The 23,585-nt window shown below is 35.8% G+C and overlaps 1 protein-coding gene and 1 pseudogene across 1 annotated transcript in view; both read left to right on the plus strand.

The window, feature by feature from the left end:
• SLC26A7 (solute carrier family 26 member 7) overlaps positions 1 to 23,585 on the plus strand; it is a 308,511-nt gene that overhangs the window by 274,986 nt on the left and 9,940 nt on the right. The window contains exons 13-16 of the mRNA XM_057734289.1: positions 5,600 to 5,706; positions 6,704 to 6,770; positions 12,014 to 12,148; positions 18,397 to 18,445. Of these exons, the coding sequence (XP_057590272.1) occupies positions 5,600 to 5,706; positions 6,704 to 6,770; positions 12,014 to 12,148; positions 18,397 to 18,445 (358 nt within the window). The remainder of the gene's footprint in view (positions 1 to 5,599; positions 5,707 to 6,703; positions 6,771 to 12,013; positions 12,149 to 18,396; positions 18,446 to 23,585) is intronic.
• LOC130853101 (serine/threonine-protein phosphatase PP1-gamma catalytic subunit B-like) lies at positions 9,008 to 10,895 on the plus strand (annotated as a pseudogene).

Here is a 23,585-nt window from a genome sequence, read left to right on the forward strand (position 1 = left end):
CATAGTGTGAAATTGGAAGTAGTAACAGATAGGATTGGAAAAGTTAAGAAAGAGTTGGACTGGGAGAGGCTGCTCATGTCCTGCGAAGATGGCAGTGAAGTATCACTGAAAGGAGAAATAGGAATAAGATTTGTGTTTTAGAAAGGTCATTTGAATAATTTGAGGAAGATTGATTGAATTGATGAAGTAGGTAACAATTAAAAGCACTCCTTTAGTAATTCAGGCAAATAAATGAGAAAGGCCTGGACCACAACTAAGACTTGAGATTCAAGAGGAAGGAATAGAGTTGAAAAATACTGAAGAGATTTCATTACCCCTCATCACCAATTCATCATATAAAGTGCATCAGTCTAGAATGGTTTGTAAGTTATCAGTTGGGAACATCACTGGAGGAAGATGATGTCATTCATTAAGTTATAGAATACAGAAGAAAATGCATTTGCTGATTACCTTTAGTTTTTAAAAAATTACAGGTTAGTATTCCTGAGTTATTTATTTCAGTTCCTCTGGTTGTATTCTATATGTTATCACCAAGCAGTTTTCCAAGAAGGAATCATGAGTTTTATATTCCCAAAGGTACTGCATGGTTAAAATATATTTTCTTTTTATACTAGAAGGAAGTTTTTGGCTGAGTCTAAAATTCTTTCCCCCAGGCTTTTTAAACTTGAATTATCTTTAGACATTGGGGAGTAAGGCAGAGAATTCACAGGTCAACTTAATTTTTTGTTATTTAATGTGAGTTTGTTTTTCTAAATGGATTCTTCAATAAGTTTCTTGCTCATAAAGTTTGGTAGTATTATCTGAATATTACTTGTGGTGGAACAGTCAGTAACAAATTTCTAAGAGCATGACATATCCTTGTGATCTTGGAATCGAAAATTATATACAAAATTTTTCTTCTAATATGTCCTTGAATATTTTTTCAAATATGTATGTTCTGTTCTCTTAATTATGTATTTTTAAAATTTATTTTATTTATTTATTTATTATTTTATTGTCTGTGTTGGGTCTTTTTTTGCTGTGCGTGGGCTTTCTTTTTAGTTGTGGTGAGTGGGGGCTACTCTTCGTTGCAGTGTGCAGGCTCCCCGTTGCCGTGACTTCTCTTGTTGCGGAGCTTGGGCTCTAGGCACGTGGGCTTCAGTAGCTGCAGCACATGGGCTCAATAGTTGTGGCTCACGGGCTCTAAAGCGCAGGCTCAATAGTTGTGGCGCACGGGCCCAGTTGCTCCGCGGCATGTGGGATCCTCCTGGAGCAGGGATCGAACCCGTGTCCCCTGCATTGGCAGGCGGATTCTCAGCCACTGCGCCACCTAGGAAGCCCCTGAATTATGTATTTTTAATTTACTTTTTGTTTCTTAAAATCTGTACATTTTCCCATGATTATTTTGGGGTGTGCACTTGTGTGTGTGTGTGTGTGTGTGCATATGGTTTCTCTGGACTATGCACTGTATCTATGATTATGTATTTCTAGTTGTGATTACCCATTTTGTAAATTTGAATATGGCTTTTATCTCTGTAATGTTTTTGTTTCCATCCAATTTCTTTCCTATTTTTCTTCTTTGACTCTTCATATCTATTTTTGAGGTTTTTTTTTTTACCCCTGAGATTATATCGCCTCTTACATTTCTAAACCTATCCTCTGTCTCTATTTGATAACTTTATTTCTTTTTCCCATTTTTGTAAATAGGTTCCTTCATTATTCCTTTATAATTATGATGCATTTCTAGTGGACATAGCTATTTGCTGAAAAATAATGTGGGGAGGGCAGGAGGTAGGAAGTGAGGTGGAGCATCCCATGACTGATTTAAGTATGTCATCAGAAGATTTGTCCTTAGTTGAAATAAAGCCTCACAAATCATAGGCTCCTGGATAATCTGATACTGGCTGCCTCCTCTACCTTTTTCACCTTGCTTTATCTCTGTCAGTCTCCTTTGGTTAAGAAGCTAGGTTGTAAATGATACAAATGGCATTTCATGTCCTTTATATGGTATCAAATAGGTAACATATGGGTACCTTTCTTTCTTCTCTGGTGGCCCATTATTTCCCCTAGAACTTAAAGCTCTTATCAGAAGATTATTGTATAGAATTTTAAAAATTGTGACATTCATGGAGAAATCTGTAATTGATTAAACTTCAAGGATAAATTTGTTGGCTTCCAGTGTCCTTCTTGGTATCTTACAAATTTTGCAATTCTGTATCATATTTTATAGTTAGGAGTTGTAACCATGTTCTTGTTTCATCAAAGCTGGATTTTCCTCTCCGTATATTCCTTTTTTATTTTGTTTTGGGTGGATTCTAATAGAGGGATGTAAAGTAAAAATGATTTTAATATACTATCTAAATCTGCTTTCCAAATCTATACTTAGAAAGGTTATTCTGGCAGCAGTATGGCAAATGGTTTACAGTGCTGATAACAGAAGAAGATAGTTAAGTAGGAGGCCATTAGAACCATTTAAGGGAACAATAGCAAAGTGTGAACTAGGACATTATCAGTGAATTGAGAAGAGGGTATAATTTGAGATTTTTTTATTAATAATTGATAGGACTTGGAAATGATTGAACAAGTATATGAAACAGGAGAAATAGTAAAATATTATTCCAAGGTTTCTGATTGTAGTGTCTTGAAGAATATTAGTATTATAACTGAAAGAGAACAGTGGAAGAAGGGCAGATTTGGGGGGTGAATTTAATGAGTTTGCATTTGGACACACTGAGTTTGAAGGAATTTGGTAGACTGTTTGAAACTGGTTTAATGGCTCATAATTGGTAATCTCCTACCTAGAGGTAATAGTTGGAAACCTGGAGTAAGTAGGCAGGATGGTTTGGGAAAAAACGGTTGAGAAAGGTGATATGGATATAGCAGGTACATGATAATTACATGTGATGACGTGTTTAGCTTGACAGTGGCCTCCTACAGTTGAAGTGGATAGGTATCTCTAGTTGCTAAGGAATTTAACAGTGACAAACCATGGGTTATTGGGATATGATCTGGGCATAGCATTTGTAGTGATAATATTGCACAGAGTTTTGTGGATAGATCAGTCAGCCGACAGAATATGTCCAGATAACTTAATAGATAGAATATACCTGAAATATCATGGAAGCAAAGTTACCAAAGATGTGTGTATGTGTGAAGTAATTTGAAGGTTGAAAGTTTAAGAAAAATGTAAGTAGTCATCACATGAAAAATTAGAAATTTTTATTTCTTTGAATTTTTTACAGTTTAATAAGAATTCTACTTTGAGTTGTAGATCAAAACCCTCTTCAAGATAATGAGGAAGTAGGGATCCAAAATGGAGGGCTTACTCCTGGACTTAGAACTGAGTTTGGGTAACTGAACAGTAGAAACAGAATTCAGACCTACAGAAATTTAATAATATGGATCAGTCACCGAAACAGATAGGATAACAGATGGAGCAGAGAGGTGAAGTGATTAAGTAGCTGATAAACTGTGTTTTACACTGTTATATTTTCTATAAAAGGAGGAGTTTATGTGTTCCCTACTTGAGGCCAACTTTGGGGTTATCTATTAACAAGTTTAGGGCCTGTGAATGCCAAATAGGGAAGAGATCAAATAAGAACGCATAGTGCAAAAAAAAAAAAAATAGAGTTTCAAGAACCCTATTTCTTATAGCTGTGACATCCAGCATTTGGATCTTTAATAGGAATTGTTACAGAATAGTGTTGGGACATATTTTAAGCAGTGGAACTGTATACTTGTCTATGTTAATAATTTCCATTTGATATTTTTTTCAGTTACAGATGTAACTCTGGGAAATAACTAAGCATTATAAGCCTACTTTACAATAGATGATGATATGGGAGAGTAAATACGCTTTAAAAATAGAACCAGATGGTACCAACAGTTTTGGTCACTCTGATTAATCATGGCCTCCAGGCTCTGTATTTTTTTAAATGGCAGGGCCCAGTATCCTCAGTTCCCCATGCCATATTGAATCATGGAGGTTGGCCAAGAGGAATAGGACTTATAAAGCTTTTGGTGAGGTCTTATTCTTCCACACCCAGGCAGGCTCGGTAAGCATTAGGGAATGAGAGAGAAACAGAGCAATCATGGCAAGTTGAAGTAATGATCAAAAATTTGCAGCCTTATTTTGTGCATGATCGAGTCTGAGTGTAATACACTGGGAAGGGAAAAACACACTGTGTACAAATAGAAGATTCAAATGACTCTTCATTCACTTGAATAGAAGAAAAACATCTCAGTGTTTAACATATTAGATGACAGGATGGTGTAATAATAAGTTCTAATAGCATTACATTTGTAGGTGATGGATCTTAACATGAGAACACTTAAAATATAGTTTCTTTTTTATTCCAGAATGCTTGTTTCTTCTATATCAAAAGGGAATTTTACAGACAAAAACCTGTCCATTTGCTTCAAGGTGCTTAGCTTTTGAAAGTAGCTCAACATTAAAAACCACTCAAGCTCAGTGTAGATAAATAATACAGACCTAGGAGAAGTAAAAAATTTTGAGTAAAAAATACCTTTTAGAAACATTTGTTTCAAACTTGTCTGAAAAAAACAAACTATACTCCTCCAAGAATCTGTGCTGTTTTCAGATTATAGAGAAATTTCTTTTTCATTAGCATATGGAATTGGTTTATGTTGTTAAAAATGTCTTAATGTGATAATACAGCTATTGGGACAGAAAGAATTCAGCTTAGAATTTACAAAGTAATGCAGATAATTTGGGGGGAGAAAGAGAGTTTGAAAAATTTGTTGGTCTACTATTTGATAAACGCAGAATTTTTTGTTTAGAAAATATAACTTCTGGATTTCACAAATCATTTTGCTTTTAAAGCTATTTTTCCCAGCAATAAACTTAGAATTGCCAATATAATACAGTATCTTGTTGCAAATTGTAATTTCAGGTGGTAGACAAAACTACAATACTCTTCAAGTACCAACTAAAGGAGAATTTTCTTGCAATCTTTTGAAATATTCCCAAGAAATAAGTTGGCCTTGAGTTTTTAGCTTTCACAATTTCATAAGAAGTGACCCCTTGCAAATAAAATTATAACCATCTTTATAGTGGTTGATCTAAAAGTGGTTTTGGTCATGTTGTTAGAATCAGTCATTTTAACATTAGGCTTAAGAGTCTTATGTGATAAGAGTCAACAGTAATAAGCTACCTTAGTTCTTTTTATAGCAATCCTAGAAAACAGAATATTGCTGGGAATGACCAAAAATCTGCAAATGTTTGTTTGTAGTATTATTACATTAAATGAAAAAACAATTGGAAAATATAGCATGCTTTTGAACCAAGCACATCAACCATTTACAGATTTTAAATAGAATGTTTGTTGGGGATTGAACTAAGGGTTGGCAGCATCTATATATAAAAGAATACACCTTTTCCCTTTGCCTTTCCCTTAACCTCTGCCACTGGGACTCTGGTGGGGCCTGGATTTGTTTCTGTGTTCTTGGGCTTCTATTTACCACTCCTTAAATAATTTATTTTTGCTGAGAGATCTTATCACAGGAATAATGTAGAACAAGATTGTGAGGAATTTAGCAATTACAAGAAAGGTGAGAATACCAAAGGACCCATATCTCCTGTTTCCTATTTCTCTTTCAGGGCATATGGGTCAGTACATATATATTTACAATATGTTTCGCTGCCAACGTGGGGCTGCTGTTTGGTGTTGTGTGTACCGTAGCTATCGTGATTGGTCGCTTCCCAAGGTAAGATTTTACTTAAATGCTGTTTATTCTGACACAGCAGCAAAGTATATAATGTTGCCAGTTACTTTTATTGCTGTGGAATAGACAGTATTACAATCTCATGTTTTATTTAGATTTAGAGACAAAAGAGAAGTTTTTATCTACATGTGATATGTAATAATGTTGTCAAGACTGTAAAATAGAATATATAAATCTGTTAAAGTAAATAAATTAACCCCATAGCCATACACTGTATCACAGAGCTATTTTTTAAATTAAGTGAATGGATATAGTATCTAATGAGACACAAACTATATAACAATGTTATCATTTGAAAAGTTAAACAACCTCAACAAATTTAATTTTTCAGAAGCTGTATTAATCTAGCTACTTTTTTTCTAGATAATTTAATAAAGAGCACATTCTTTTTTTTTACTGAACATCTGTAAACCATTCCATATTTTGATCAATTCTTTTTCTGTTTTCCTAGTGTTCATCATCTGATAATGATTCTACACACTTCTCATCCTTCCCTTGAAATTCTTTATGAAATAATATATTCTTAAAAATTTAAGCTTTACCTCTATAGATTCTTTGTGAAGTCTATAGATATAGATATAGATATATAGATTTACTGTTATGTGGTACTATCTTGCCATTGATTCCCTCCTTATTTCCTTTACCCTAAAACAAGATTTTCTTAATACCATATACTTTCTAGCCTTCTCCTTTATTGCTCTTCTTTGTCAATCCACCTGTTATAACTTGAAGATATGGTAGCCCAGATGAGATAAATTACACTTTAAAATTTGTTTAGATGTCTCTGTTGTTACTATATTTCTGAGGATTCCAGAGAGATACACATTTTCCAGTGTCTTATGAGCAAATGGGATATAGCATCTGAACCATTCTAGGTATGTTCTAATTGTTAAAACAAAATGGCTCATCCTTTTTACTCTTCATGGTTAATGTAGTAATTTGGAAATGACATTGTATTTTATATCTGCCTTAATTCTAGAGCAAAGACTTTGAGTATAAAAAATATGAAGGAAATGGAATTTAAAGTGAAGACAGAAATGGATGATGTAAGTTTAGTTTCCTTTTCTTTTGTGCAATTAGTAACTTTCGTAGGTCAGATAATTTCAAGATATTATAAGAAGCAGATAAACTACTACCTTAAAATGATAATTCTGTTTTTGATTAGTTTGAACTTTCAGTGGCATGTGTGACTACCGTATATATCACAATCAACATGTAACAAATCAGTAGAACATCAACAGAAATCTTGTATCAGCATTCAGATAAGAGGATAGCATGGTCCACAGATGTACAATTCATGGTAGAATCATTGTCTGGATTAGTTCAGGTGTTTGGAAACCTCTTTTCCATTAAGTTGACATAAAACAGTCAAACTAAACTAATAGCCTATTCCAAATTAAATGATGGAGGAAGATAGGGAATAAGGAAGGGAATAGAGCAAAGTGGGGTCATGGTATTTGTTAACAAAATCAATGAGTCTGTATTATTAGCAGAGGGTAATTAATGCTACTAGGATTGGTTTCTTGCATAGCCGACACTTTTTTAAGGAAACAACTTATGTAAATTGTCTCACCCAATCCATGTTTAGGCAGGCCAGTTGTGTTTGAGTTCTAGCTTCTTGTTCTGAAGGATGACCCAAACAAGTATAAAGTGAAGAAAGAAAATGTTGACTTGAATTTTTGTCAATTAAAAAAACTAGTCTCATTTTGAACCTACTTTGTAGTGTTTGGTTAACTTTTTTTTCCCTTCATTTTTCATTTTTACTTGTTTTCGTACCTCATGATTGTCCTCAGAACAGAGAGAACTGGCCTCCTACCAGAAGGAGCAGTGTCAGGGTATTTCTGAGTAGACTGGAAGTAGAAAGTAGCAGCCGGAGTCCTTCTGTGATGCCCAGGGAAATGGCTTGTGTTTTTAACAAGTATGGAAATATTTGCTTCATAGAATGCTATTGGAGTTCAAAGACTTCAAAGGTGTCCCAGGCTCAAGTTTTCCACCAATGCTACCTTTCTTTCCTATCCGTTTCTTTTCTTTCTTTAGATTTTCCATGGGAATTTAGTGCTCATGCAAAGTCCCAGACTGACTCAGGCCTCTAAAGTCCTCTGTGTATCCACCCCACACGTACAGCCTTGACATTCTTAGCTTTGAAACAGAATTCAAATTTGACTATTTTTCAGTTTAAAGATTACTGGTTAATAAATTCTTTCTAATCCATATCTTCTTCTCAGGCTAAATATATGAGGAAGTGAATGAGGGGATTTGTAGGAAGATGAAAATGCTGAAATTTCTCCATGCCTTTAAAACTTTATTTGTTCCAGTCTAGTCATCTACCTGAATAATATCACCTACCTGAATAATAACTGTGTCACATGGAAATCTTAATTTTATTAGAATATTACACCTCACTAGTTACTTAATGTTTTGTATCAAAACTAAGAGGGAAAACACTACGATAGAAAAAGATTTGAATATGAACTATGAGTTAGGTGGATTTTTAGCTAACTTCAGCAGTGGTTGTGAGCTGCACTCTCCCACCCCTTCTTCACATGAAGTACTCACTATCAGTTTGGAAGGTCTCTTCCCAATCAGTGAATTCAACTCTATCGAGAATTTTTTTCTGGCCCAATTTGAGTCTCTATTCCTTAATCAATACCTATCTTTAAAAAATATATTATCTTAAAACATATTGGCACAAGGGTTGTGGGGGAATGAATTGGGAGATTGGGATTGCCATATATACATTACTAATAAGAAAAAAAATATCCAATTGTACACTCTAAATATATGCAGTTTATTGTATGTCAACTGTAGCTCAATAAAAGTTCTTAAAAAAAAACATATTGGCACAATCATGAGGTGTGATTATTGAGTCAATCCAAGATGTGGGGCTTTGTCATAACTAAGCATGACAGGCCAAATAATTGATTTATTTTTGGCTTATAAGAGATTTCCTCTTGATTAAAAGTTAATTTGATAACTTAAGGGTTTTTGCTTTCTTGAATTATGTATTTGTAACAAATCTCACTCTCTAGAGTTAAAACAGTTGTGTAGCTATCGAAACTTTTTGACATTATCTAGTTTAAAAATTTACCTACTTGAGCTCTCGTGGTTCCAGGGGTGAGAGAAGGAGGAAGCAGGGAGCAGGGCGGTTGGAGGAAAGACCCGCGGTGGCTTCTGCCATCGCTGCCACCACCATCTCTGTGCTGGTGATGTGGGAAAGCAGGTGTGAATCCTGGGTGCGAGCGGGAGGCGATGCCGCTGTGGGAAGGTCAGCAGTGGGAAGGCAATGGCAGATACAGATAAACTCAACAGCATCATCCAATGGCTTCTGGAAAAGAGAGGGTCCAAACTTGGTAAGAATGTCCAGCGACAGGAGAACAAAATCAGAGAACTGTGCTTAAAGTCCCGAGAGATCTTTCTCAGTCATCCTATCCTACTAGAACTTGAAGCACCTCTCAAAATATGTGGTGATATCCATGGGAAATACTATGATTTGCTCCGACTTTTTGAGTACGGTGGTTTTCTGCCAGGAAACAGTTACCTGTTGCTTGGAGACTGTGTGGACAGTGGAAAGCAGTCATTGGAGACTATCCGCCTCTCATTGACTTACAAAATCAAACATTCCGAGAAATTTTTCCTTCTCAGCAGAAACCACAAATGTGCCAGCATCAATAGAATTTATGGATTTTATGATGAATATAGAAGAGGATATAACATTATACTATGGAAGACTTTCACAGACTGCTTTAACAGTTTACCGATAGCAGCCATCATGGGTGAGAAAATATTCTGCTGTCATGGAGGTTTATCACCAGATCCTCAATCTATGGAGAGATCTGATGAATTATGTGACCAACTGATGTACCAGATCAAGGTCTTCTTTGTGATCTTTTGTGTTCTGACCCCGATAAAGATGTCTTACGCTGGGGTGAAAATGACAGAGGAGTGTCCTTCACACTTGTTGCAGAAGTGGTTGCAAAATCTCTCCATAAGCATGATTTGGATCTTATATGTACAGCCTATCAGGTAGTTGAAGATGGATATAAATTTTTTGCAAAGAGGCAGTTGGTCACTCTGTTTTCTGCACCCAGTTGTTGTGGGGAGTTTGACAATGGAGGTGCCATGGTGAGTGTGGATGAAACACTAATGTGTTCATTTCAGATTTTAAATCCTGCAGAGAAAAAGAAGCCAAATATCATGAGACCCATAACACCTTCGAAGGGTATGATCACAAAGCAAGCAAAGAAATAGGTGTCACGTTGGCACTGCCTCTTGAACTTGTAATATACAGTATAAAACCTTCATTCTTAAAACTGTAATGTGTATTGGTCAGCTTGCTCAAATAGTGTTTGTGGGACCCCCTCTTCCATTTTTGACTTAATGAGTGGTATTTGTTGGTTATAACAGCAAATGAAAAACTCTCCGCTCCCAAGGAAAAGTGTTTTGTTGTATTTAGTTCTATGTTCCTTTTGCAAACAACTTTAATGATGGTGCTAAAACTATACACTCCAGGACAGTTTATCCTGTCCAAGGGATGAGTGTATAATTGATTTTTTTTTAAAATTCAGTGCAGCCCGAGAATAATGTAAATGCTCATTTTTTTTAGGATGTAAAGAGAGACCTGGGGTGCTCAATCTGTACATGTCATTGTCATAAAATGCATAGTGTTGGATACAAAACACTGTGAACTTTTTGTTTGTTTCAAAGGAATTGCTTTTTTTTTCTCTTAGTCTTATCATGTACAAACTAGCTTTTATAGCTATCAAAATTAGGAGTAACTTTCAACCTTGCCAGCATCACTGGTATGTATGTTTTAAGCACACTTTCCCCTGTGGTACACTTGAAATGACAATTAAAGCCATTATGTTAAATGTCTGTGACTCTCTCCTAAAGCCAAAGTTTCCATTGAAATATATATTGACACTCCCCTAAGTACAAGGTGGCATGGTTGTGTACTCCTGCTGCCTTCATGGGGATTCAAGAACAGGTTTTTGAGATTGAATAGCAATTAGTAACATAGTGCTGTTTAAGCTATTAATGATTAAAGTTAATAACATTTTGTACAATTTCCATATAGTCCATTCACTAAGTCATCTTTTTACAGTTACATCAGGCCTGAACCCGTCCATTCAGAAAGCTTCAAATTATAGAAAAATGCTGTTCTATATGAGTGACCGATTATGCTTTCTTTGGCCTACATTCTTTATTCTGTGGTGAAGTTGAGGCTTACAGGTCAAAACAAGGAAACTAATTTACCATCCACCGGTTTATACAGAACTCATAGTATCTATGACTTTTTAAAACTAAGATCTATTTAAAAGAAATCTGTTTCAACAGATGACCATGTACAATACCATGTGGTAGAAATGAATTCAGGTTTACTAAATGATGAACTTGTTTAAAAAATTACCTACCTTAAAAAACAAGGAATCTGAGAGAGGTTAAATAAGTTGTCCAAATTCACTTATCTAATATTTTCTTTTATCTTTCTATCTCTGCCTGTATGTCTCCTCCTCTATGTGAGTACTAAAGTCTGAAGGAATATTACTTTATTTCGTTGATAAGGAGTTATTTCATCGACTTACCATCCTCAGTTTCTAAGACAGATGCCCGCCCAAAAGTCATGGAGAAGATGGTATTGCCAGGAAGAGCTGAGCAAATGGCCAAAGAAGACACCTTTTGTGCTGAAATTTTTCCTTCTCCATTTCTTCATGTCTTGCCTACATCCTGGCAATCCAGTGTAATCTAGGCCTGCCCAAAGTGAAATTACCTTCTTGATAATGCCTCTGGGTTTCTTTCTCCCACTTAGAACTATTAGTCACTTGTAAGGTTATATTCCAGCCTAAGGAAGCCTATGTCCTTATGAGGCAAATGACTGAGTGACCCTTAAGGACACATTTTCATTTTTAAAAATACTGATGTCTAGGTAAAGGAATTTTTAATTTCTAGATTGAGTGGAAGAAGTACTTTTAGGAGGGTAAGTCTTCCTGGTACTCTTTGGATAGTCTAGGCTGTTTCCTCCTCAAAACCCAATTTAGTAGGAATAAGGGCCATTTTCTAAAAAGCTGCAGACTTATCTCATGGTTAGTAATGTTTCTTAATAAAGAGGAAGTACATATTTTTCCTTGAGAATTGTGAGAGTATATTAAATTCTCCAAAGAAATTTTAATAATGAAAACATCAGCCAAGAGATTGCTTCCATGATTGAATGATATTTGGATTGTAGGATTTCAATTCATTGTAGGATTTATTTCATTCAGAACTCTGAATCTATTCCTCTGTCCTCCAAAAGGAAACCCTGCAGCAGGTGAAAATCATCTCAATAAACAACCCGCTTGTTTTTCTGAATGCGAAGAAGTTTCATACTGATCTAATGAACATAATCCAAAAAGAAAATGCCGACAACCAGCCACTTGAAATCAGCAAGGTAGGGTCCACTTTTTCATCATTACAATATCATGCTACAGATAACCTTATATCATGATACCCCAAAAAAGTATCATGTAAATATAATACATTATAAAAATGTTTAGAGACCTCTTCCCTCGGCAAAGCCTTATATTGTATTATACTTTTTATTTGGTCCTTGTAGTTAGCTTTTACGTAATCACTTTTTCATTCATTTGTTCAGTTGTTCATTTACTCATTAATTAAGCGTATATCTAATGGACATGTATACTAGGTGCTATAACCCTGAGAAGACTAAATAAGACAAGTCACATAAATTGAAGGATCTTTTTACCAAGAGAAAGAAGAGTTAGATCTACCTCTAAAAGAGAATATGGTAAATGACTCAGAGAAGTATGAACTGTTTCTATCATTATAACAGTATTTTAAAATTTTATCATTCTTTATCTCCATAAATTATCTCAGTTAACAGAGATAGCAAATCAAATGTGCCTCAGGATGAGTTCATGTGAATGAGCTATCTATAATCATTTGAATGCTTAAGCCTTCTGCAATATCAAGAGCATGGACTTTGGAGCTAAGCTGCCTGGGTGAGCCATTTAGGAGCTGTGGGACCTTAACCAAGTTGTTTAATCTTTTCTGTTTCAGTTTCCTAATCAGTACTGGAGATGATTAAATGAGTTAATATACACAAAGAAATTAGAATAGTGCCTGGCCTACTCAGTACTATAAAATCTTAGCTAGTATTATTAGTTTGATTGAGTACAAATAATACCCCCTCAATGAAGTGTATCTTGACTATTTTAGATCACAAAGGTCTCTTCTTTCTCTTGTATCCTTGAGCATATACTATCTCCCAGTCCGTTGGATGCATAGGAGACCTCGGCCCTCCCATTTCTGGTGTCTCAGGAGCTAATTCTACATTCCTGTCTCTGAGGCTTCATGCTTCTGCCTTTGAGCCTCATACTGATCCACACCACAGAGGCCCTAGATACAAGATCAGATATGAAATTTGCTGGGTGCAGTTCAAAATGAAAATGTGAAGTTCCTTGTTCAGCATTTGTTAGGAATTTCAAAATGGTGACAACAAAACATTAAGCCAAATGAGCGACCCTTCTAAGCATGGGGGCCTGTGTGACTGCACAGGGACTGCACAGGGCTCAAGCCCATGAAGCTGGCCCTGCGTATACATCTCTATATCCCCTTTACCCCTCACCGTGCGCTTTAGGATGTCAGTTTCATTGGAATATTAGTAACCACCACCTGTGATCTTTTGATTGAGAAGAACTTGCTCTTATGCCAAAGGGGGAGATATATTCCTAGTTGTTCAAGTAGTATATTAGGCCTATTTTTAATCACAAAGCCATTCTATACCTTTTAGAGTGTTAAAGTGTATTATGAGAGAGGTAGGTTCTTGTGGCTGACGTTAGGCTAATAACCACCATGCATAACAGTATTGTAGGAAAATCTGTCTAGAGCTTCAAATAACCTAATTAACCCACAAGAAGTTTGTGGTCTTATTTTACCAAAATGTAAATTTACTTCTTGAAATAATATACTACTTTGTGGGCTTTATCATTTCTAGCAGATTACCTGATGTGAGGATTCTTATAACTAATTATTTATCGATAGTGTTTTCCATAAAATATTGTACTGCAAGATTAAGATTGCTCCAACTTGTTTTCAGAAATTGCAAATTGGCATGTGTTTATCTTGTAGTATATCTTGGAAACAAATCTCATTAACACAGTCTTCTGTGAGACAATTCCACATGAGTGATTTTTTTTTTTTTTTTTGGGATTTTATTTTTTTATTTTTTATTTTTTTTTCAGTCTTTTTTTTTTTTTTAATCTCTTTATTGGAATATAATTGCTTTACACTCTTGTGCCAATTTTTGAGGTATACCAAAGTGAATCAGCTGTATTTATACATATATCCCCATATCCCCTCCCTCATGCAGCTCCCTCCCACGCTCCCTATCCTGGCCCTCTAAGTCATACTTTTTTTTTTTTTTTTTGGGGGGGGGGGTACACCAAGTTCAATCAACTGTTTTTATACACATATCCCCGTATTCCCTCCCTTCCTTGACTCCCCCCCGCTTTGAGTTCCCCCCACCTTCCCCACCCCAGTCCTCTAAGGCATCTTCCATCCTCGAGTTGGACTCCCTTTGTTATACAACAACTTCCCACTGACTATCTATTTTACACTTGGTAGTATGTATATGTCTGTGCTACTCTCTCGCTTCGTCTCAGTTTCCCCTTCACCCCCCGCCCCCTCCCATACCTCGAGTTCTCCAGTCCATTCTCTGTATCTGCGTCCTTGTTCTTGTCACTGAGTTCATCAGTACCATTTTTAGATTCTGGATTTTACCTACTTGGGACTTCAGAAAATTGAGTCTAAAGATCAAATAGAGTTCATTGAATCTAGGCTATTGATAGGTTATGGCACCTGAAAGGATTCTTTAACTTAGAACATTATGATGGTGGGCATCATCAGAAAATCTACAAACAGTAAATGCTGGAGAGGGTGTGGAGAAAAGGGAACGCTCTTGCGCTGTTGGTGGGAATGTGAATTGATACAGACACTATGGAGAACAGTATGGAGGTTCCTTGAAAAACTAAAAATAGAGTTACCATACGACCCAGCAATCCCACTGCTGGGCATATACCCAGAGAACACCATTATTCAAAAAGACACATGCACTGCAATGTTCATTGCAGCACTATTTACAATAGCCAGTACATGGAAGCAACTTAAATGTCCATCAACAGATGAATGGATAAAAAAGATATGGTACATATATACAATGGAATATTACTCAGCTGTAAAAAGGAATGAAACTGGGACATTTGTAGAGACATAGATGGACCTAGAGACTGTCATACAGAGTGAAGTGAGTCAAAGAGAAAAGCAAATATTTTATATTAACACATATATGCGGAATATAGAAAAATGGTACAGATCAACCGGTTTGCAAGGCAGAAATAGAGACACAGATGTAGAGAACATACATATTGACACCAAGTGGGGAAAGTGAGGGGGGGGAGGTTGGTGTGGGATGAATTGGGAAATTGGGATTGCCATATATACATTATTAATAAGAAAAAAAATCAAATTGTACACTTTAAATATATGCAGTTTATTGTATGTCAGTTGTATCTGAAGTAAAAGTTCTTAAAAAAAAAAGAACTTTATCATGGTGAGAAAGAATTTCTTGAAACTGAGTTCCACTGTAATGATAATAATGCATATATTGTATGTGTATTTGTATATTGTGAATTTTAAAGGACACACCAAGGATTCAGATGGAAATTTGGAATCCCTCCTCGCAGAGGAACCTGGGATAAACTTTTATTCAGAATGGTTAAAAGGCTAGTCTTGAGCATGGATGCTCTTTTGGGCATCTCATATTATCCTTGTCTAGGACACTGTCTGTCTAGGATATCTACTTGTTTTAAGGACTATGTACTTATTCTAAGTTCATTTTTAGAGTAGCAAGTCTGCATCAATTAATCTCTACTGCAGCTTTGCCTCCCTTTATTAGGCTTCACATAGTAGTCTACAGTTGTGCCTTAAACTGGAGTACTCTGCCAGGGCCTAGATTTTCTCTTCTCTGACAGCTGCATTTTCAACAGATGATGGTGATAAAAGGGCATTTAAAACACTCCAGAGTAGGAAAATTCACATCCTACTCAAAACACAAACTGAAAAAGGATTCCCTACTGGGTTATATAATGATATACTTCTATATCATTATCCTGCTAAACTTCCTATATATCACCATAAAATATCTCCCTGAATGCAGAAGCTTAGAAGGATCTCAGGCTGCTAGTGTTTGATGGATTTGTGCTCATTATTATATAGGCTGCACATATTCACTATAATATTAATCACCACTTTGTGGTTTCACTTTGCAAGAAGAGTTTCAATCTGCTGTTTATCTAAAATTTTCTTTTGCTCAGACAACATTTTTTTTTTAACTAGACTTTATTTTTTAGAACAGTTTCAGATTTACAGAGAAAAATTGAGAACTTATTATAAAGAGTTCTTATATATCCCACACCACACACAGTTTGCTCTATTATTAATATCTTGCATTAGTGTGACATATTTATTATAATAAGTCAACCAATATGGATACATTATCATTAATTACAGTCCATGCTTTATTCAGATTTACTTAGCTTTACCTAATGTCCTTCTTCTGCTCCAGAATTCCATCTAGGATATCACCTTACATCTAGTTGTCCTGTCTCCTTAGGTTTCTCTTGGCTGTGACAGTTTCTTAGACTCCCTTTTTCGATGGCCTTGACAGTTTTGAGTAGTACTGGTCAGGTATTTTGTAGAATGCCCCTCTGTTGGAATTATTTCTTATTTTTCTCATGGTAGGACTAGGGTACAGGTTTTCAGGAGGAAAACTATGGAGGCAAAGTACCATTTTCATCACCTTGTATCAAGGATACATAATATCAACATGATTTATCACTGTTGATGTTGACTTTGATCACCTGAATGAGGTAGTATTTGTCAGATTTCTTCACTGTTAAGTTACTCTATTTTTCCCCTTTCCATGCTATACTCCTTGAAAGCAAGTCACTATGTGCGGCCTGTACTTAAGGAGTGTGGAGTCATTCTCCACCTTCTTGAGGGTAGAGTATCTATGTAAATAATTTGAGATTCTTCTGCAGGAGAGATTTCAGATAAGGCATTTTAAGAGGAGGTAAAGGAAACACATTTATTGACTATCTCTCAGAGGCTAATTCCTTTAAATGGGCTATCTAACTTAATTGTCATCAGCCCCATGATGTAACTGACTTTACCTGAATGTTACAAAAAAGAAAGGTTAAGACTTAGAAATGTAAAATAACCTAGTGGAAATTATTTGATAACTGTCAGAATCAGACTTAAAATATATAAGCTGCATCACTGAGATTAAGAAGGGAAAATAGATGTTCTGTGGTCACCCTCTAAGATGAAACCTGATTTCATGCAAAAAGCAGTATAATGTAGCAGTTTGGAAAGACATGAGCTCACATTGTAACTCAGTTCTTACCAGCTTTGTGACTTTGGTCAAGTTATTTAGCCATGTCAATCTTTAGAAGTCTTCCAAATTTAGAAATTTTCCAACTTTCATATGGAAAATGAGATCAGTAACTTCATAGGATAATTCTGAGGATGAAATGATTGTTTTTGTTACTCAAGAAATAACAGTTGCTATCATCATTAACAGTGATAACAGTAACACATTTTTGAGGAGTACATAATGTGATAATTTTAGGGCATCAATCATGTTTAATTTCAAAGAAATTCAATTGTAGGATATAGAGTCATTTTCATTCTCCAGCATTTCCATAAATCAAGAATGTTTTTTTTTTCTTGGACATTTTTATGGAGCTTCAGATGAATAGCTAACTTTAAAAAAATTAATTTATTTTTATTGGAGTATAGTTGATTTTCAATGTTGTGTTAGTTTCAGGTGTACAGCAAAGTGATTCAGCTCTACATACATATGTATCTTTTTATTTCATATTCTTTTCCCTTATAAGTTATTACAAAATATTGAGTACAGTTCTTTGTGCTATACAGTAGGTCCTTGTTGTTGTATATATGTTAATCCCAAACTTCTAATTTATCCCTCCTCTCCCCTCTCCCCATTGTTAACCATACATTTGTTTTCTATGTCTGTGAGTCTGTTTCTGTTTTGTATATAAATTCATTTATATTGTTTTTTTTAGGTTCCACATATAAGTGATATCATGATATTTATCTTTCTCTGTGTGGTTTACCTCACATTATTTAGCCATAAAAAAGAATAAAATAATGCCATTTACAGCAACATGGATGGACCAAGAGATTATCATACTAAGCAAACAGCTATCTTTTGTATAATATGAAATACATGGTTGGTGGCTCTCTCTTGGAGAGTGCTGTGTTAATGGAGTTAATTTCTGATTGGATACACTTCATGAAACACATATGCAAATGTTCCATTCCTGATCAAAAATCAAAGCAAACTTAATCTTGCAGAAAATGTTCTAAAGAAGATAGTCTGACTTGATGACTTAAATTATCTACTGAGCTAACATAACTTAGAACTAATTATTATTTCAGTTTGTTGTATTTGTCATTCTGAAAAAAAAGACTAGGGAAAAATAATTATTGGAGACTATTTTTTTGTTATTTATGGAGAAAAGAATGATGTTCTTTTTCAGAGACAGAAATGAATTTTTATAATGTTATTCTTCTTTATATTTGTTTTCGTTTCAGTGTGAACAAAACACATTGCTCCATGCTCTATCCAGTGGCATTTGCAATGGTGAGTTAGCTTAAAAAAATCTAAGTGTTCTGGCTTGGATATAGACCAGAGAATGAAATCTTCTTCCCCTTCTCCTCCCTCTCTGCTTCCTACTTCTGTCCTCCTTCCTCTCTCCTCCTTATCTGCCTCCTCTCTCTGCTCTCAATCTCCCCTTCCTCTCTCCTCCCACTCTCTCCTCTTCTGTCTCCCTCCTCCTTGCCTGCTCCGTCCTCCTCTCTTGTTTCTCTCTTCCTCCTCCTATCTGTCCTCACCCTTCCTCCTTTTCTTTTTCTTCCTCCTCATCCTCCTAATCTCTTTTAGAAGTAATTTTAAGATATATAAACCTACAAAAATGAAGGTGTAAAACTTTATAATGAGGCATTAAGAATACCTGAAACACAAATTAATGGTATTTTTTTTAATGAAAGGAAATACAATGTCCATTGATCAGAATGCACAATACTGAAAATGTCAGTCCTTGAATTTATTTATAGATATAAATTGAATCACAATTAAAATTCCAATAGGACAATTTAATGGCAATTGACAAACTCATTCTAAATTTTGTACAGAAACTCAAATGGCCAAGAATAGGCGCAACTGTTGAAGTATATGAACAAGAGGGAGATCATGTTTTCTTATGTACCTAGAGATTTATTATAAAACCCTAATAATCAGTGCAGTGTGGTATTGGTTTAGAGATAAGTGAACAGATCAATAGGACAGAGTAGAGAGCACAGAAGTGAGGAAAAAATCTCACATATATTGGTGTTTTATTTGTGACAAATGTGGCACTGCAGAGCAGTGAGTATATTAACAGTCTTGTTAATATACAATGATGAGACAATCATGTATCCACAATGAATGAAATTAGACCTTTAGCCCATACCCTATCCCAAATCAGTACCAGCTGGATCAGAGTCCTAGGAGTGGTAGACAAATTATAAATTTAGAAAAGAATATAGAAGAATATATACAGGAAATGTTAAACATTCTCATTAAACTTCACTAGATTATTATCAAGAGCTTTTGTTTACCAAAAGGCATCATATAAAGCATGAAAAGATAAGCCAGAGTGAAAGAAGATAGCTGTAACATATAAAATGGAGAAAGAATTGCACTCCCCAGTATATCAAAGAGTAAAAATGGCAGATGATCCATTAGAAAAATGGCCAAGAGACATGAACAGTCATTTCACAAAAAGTGACACTTTCAAATTTACCAATAAACATATGAGAATTTGCTTAAATTCACTATTGTTATTTGTAATAATTATTGGGGACATGTAGATTAAAATCACAACAAATAACATCATAAATATATATAAATAAATATATAAAATAAATAAATATACGATATATTATATATATATAGGGTTGGCCAGAAAGTTTGTTTGGGTTTTTCCATAAAATCTTACAGAAGCATCTGAATGAACATTTTGTCCAACCCAATATAATTGATCATTTATATCACTTTTCTGCCAATCTGGAAACTTTTTAAGGGTGTTTTCTCCTCTTTATCACTAGATCAGGCTCACTTTGCACAGAGCAAGTGGCTGATGGGCATGGTCATCTTTGCTGTGTCCTTGTAAAGCTTTTGGCACCCAGTGGCCCTTTTATAGTAGCCAGGACTGGTTGACCAGGATATTTTTCTGGTACCCTCCTTCCCTCCTCTCTTCTGACACTGTAAAGTATCCTGGGTTCTCCTATCTCTGACTCTTGTTCAGGGAGCAACATCTTTCTGTCACTTCCCTGTGCTTTAAATGCTCAGGTTTCACTTACTGCTCATGTTCTTGATTTCCTCTCTCAATTTCAGTAGTAAGACCTATAACTCTTGGTTTTATTGCCTTTACATTTTCACTCCTGTGACTCTGATTCTGTCCTCAACCGTATTCAAAATGAATTAGTATGACTTTCATATTTTTTTTTTTCTGCTATGAGACAGTCTTGGTCTTATTCCATGGATAGAAAATACCCAGTTTCCTGTGCTTACATCAGACAGAACTAATCAATCAAGGCACTTCCTCCTGTGAGCCAAAGTAACCTGAAAATCTTCTAAACAGGTGGCTGAAAGAAGCTACAACAATGGTTGTTGTTGACACACAAGCTGAGATGTAGTTGCGATCCCAGCTTTATTCTATTCTGTGATGTAATGATAGATTAATCTTAAATCACCTTTTTAAAAAAGACTTCTTATGCATTAGAGATTATGAAGGTTCCCTTCTGAGGATCAAGTGCCCACTCCTCAGCTTGGCACCTAAAACCCTTCCTTATCTTCTCAAACTGATTTCCCTTTTACTACACATTACATAAGTTCTCTATCGTAGTCAGATGAATCAGTTCATGGCCCCTACATCTAATTTAATAATCCCTGGATCTGATCCTTTATTTGTATTCTCCTTTCTAGAACTATCTACTTTTTTGCCAATCCAAATATTATACTTTCTTCAAGGTTTAATAGAGAAGTAAATTGAAGGGACACACTCTTAGGCAATCTCAGGTAGACAAAGAAATCAACCAGATCCATAGAGGGGAACTTAACGGTCAAGTGCAGCCTGGACTTGTTTCTTCAGATGTAAAATGGAAATCAAAGTAACACGGAGAGACTACTACATGCCTCACTCAATCACATATCGCCTTACATGGTTATAAAGTTGTTTTGTTCGTGCATATTTTCCTCCTAACTAGATTTTTAAGGGAAGAAATGCATTTTAAATTTCCATTGCATTATCCTTCATTGTCCAATGAACAGTGAATGAAAATTACAATGCTAATATTTGTATAGCACTTCCAAGTTTTCAAAGGACATTCTTCTCAATAATTGAAATAGATAATTGGAAACTATACTCCCATTTTCAAATAGGTTTTAGGATACTCTTCATTTTACTGTTGAAGAAGTTGAGGCCATAGATAATTAACTTGCACGCAGTTGTTTAGGGACAGAGGAGGAACTCGAGTCCCTGTTGATGGCAGACATGTGTACAGGAAAGGGTGCTTAAAGCTGGAATTTGAGAGTTCTGAGCCAGATGCAGTCTTCAGGAACACAGCCAAGAAGGGTGAGTTGGTGCTAATCCAGGGAAAAGGAGGTAACAGATAGTGCCATCTTCCTCTGCTTTGGTTGCGAGCTTGTGCAAATGGAGATAGAAGATAAAAGAAATTTCAGTATGTAATTAACATAACCAGTACTGTTTGGATGTTGCGGGAAGGAGGAAGGCACTACAAATGATGATTTGAAGCTTTGAAACTCTCAAACTGGGATAATAGGAAATCCAGGAGGCTGGCTAAAAGGAAAGGGAAGGTTACTTTAGAGGATGGTGAATTTAAGATACTGGGAGACTATCCAGGAGACATCCATGGGTTTTGGGGACCATTGAATAGATCTGGAAGTAACTAAAGCAAAGGGAAACATTAGTCAGGCAAGAGAGTGGGAAAGAGGTAAGAGAATAAAAAATACCCCCTCCCCAACAATCTTTACAAAAGAGGAGGATTTGATTGAATAATCAAACTGTACATATAAACTATGTAAATAATAAGGCGGAAGTCATCATATTTCTCTGAATGAAAACAAAAATTGCTCAAATGTGAAGAAATCTTCTATTACCACAGTTAGTAGGTTGTGTTCCAAAACACTTTAGTCACATTGTGCCATTACCAAGAGGCACTCTGTCAATGTCTCTCTTAGCATTGTGATTTTTTCAGGTTCATCTCCACCCCCTTCTTATCTGCTTAACTTCAAATTATCCTCCACATCTCAGCTTACATGTCCCATTCTTCCTTTCATTCCTGTATTACTTTATGCATGTCCTTGTTCACTCAGCAAATATTTCTTGTATTTAATGAACACCGACTAAGTCCTAGACACAGTGACAGTGCTATATATTCAAGGATGAAGAAAGCAGGCATGACTTCTGTCATCATGGATCCTGAAGCCTAAATTAGCTCCCCTCCCTCAACCACCCCTCCACCCCCACCCAATTCCCCAAACCAACTATATTTTGTCTGGAGGCTCTAGGAGAGAATCCTTTTACTTCCTTGTCGTTTTCAGTTTCTAGAGGCCATCCACATTCCTTGGCTCATGGACCCTTTCTCCATCTTCAAATGAGCCATGTTAGCATTTTCAAATCTCTCTCTGACCTCTTCTTCCATCACCACATCTCATCTCCTTCTCTGACTCTGACCCTCCTGCTTCCCTCTCATAAGAACCCTTGTAATTACATTGGACCCCCCTCACCCCAATAATCCAGGGTGATCTCCTCATTTCAGGATCCTTAATTTAATCAAGTCTGCAAAATTCCTTTTGGCATGTAAGGAAACATATTCCACAGGTTCTAGGGATTAAGATACAGACATCATTGGGGGCCATTATTCTGTCCACAATATCAGGTCTGTCCTGTCCCTTAGCACTTTCTGCATAACTTTTTCAGCCTTTGTAACACTTCAGATTACTAGTTAAGCTGCCTGGTTTCCCAGTTTTGTTGTGAGTCTATTGAGGGTAGGAGCCATCATCTCTCTTGTCCATCATTCTATTTTTATTTCTTAGGACAGTGCTTAAACTAAGCACCCAATACGTCTATAGTGATGGACTGCTTGAATGAATGAGTGAGAGATGCTCAATAACATGTGCACATGTTTTCCAAAGATAGTGTTTTGGTTTGTCCTAAATATTTCTGATATCCTTGTTTTCTTGAGAAGTTAGAGATGTAAATCTGTTTCTCAATAGTTACTTGATATCAGCAGAAAATGCCTTCTTTTAAAACATTATGAGTGACTTACAGACTGTGAAGAACCTTTTGAAGCATAAAAGAAGCACTCCTAAATTATGCAACTATGAATACTTTTTAATTAAAGGGGTTAATGAATATTCCACAGGAAAGAGCTGGCTTGCACAGTCTGGAGTTAATTGCCCACCCACACCTGATGGTTAATTTCTTTCTGAAATGTTGTTTTTTGTAGATAAAGCCCATCATTTACCACATCCCACATGGGTATAGATTAGCTGTCTTCTTTGCACATACTCCAAACTTACCTCATTTTGCTTAAGGCAGGATATTAGCTGTGCATTCACTTCACTCTCTTCTACAGCAGTGTGATTTTTATTGCACTGGTTGATTTACTTAGAAGCTTAGAACACAAGGATATAGCCATAAAATCAGTACAATGGC

The sequence above is a fragment of the Hippopotamus amphibius genome, chromosome 5, assembly GCF_030028045.1.
Source record: "Hippopotamus amphibius kiboko isolate mHipAmp2 chromosome 5, mHipAmp2.hap2, whole genome shotgun sequence".
NCBI classification, from domain to species: domain Eukaryota; kingdom Metazoa; phylum Chordata; class Mammalia; order Artiodactyla; family Hippopotamidae; genus Hippopotamus; species Hippopotamus amphibius.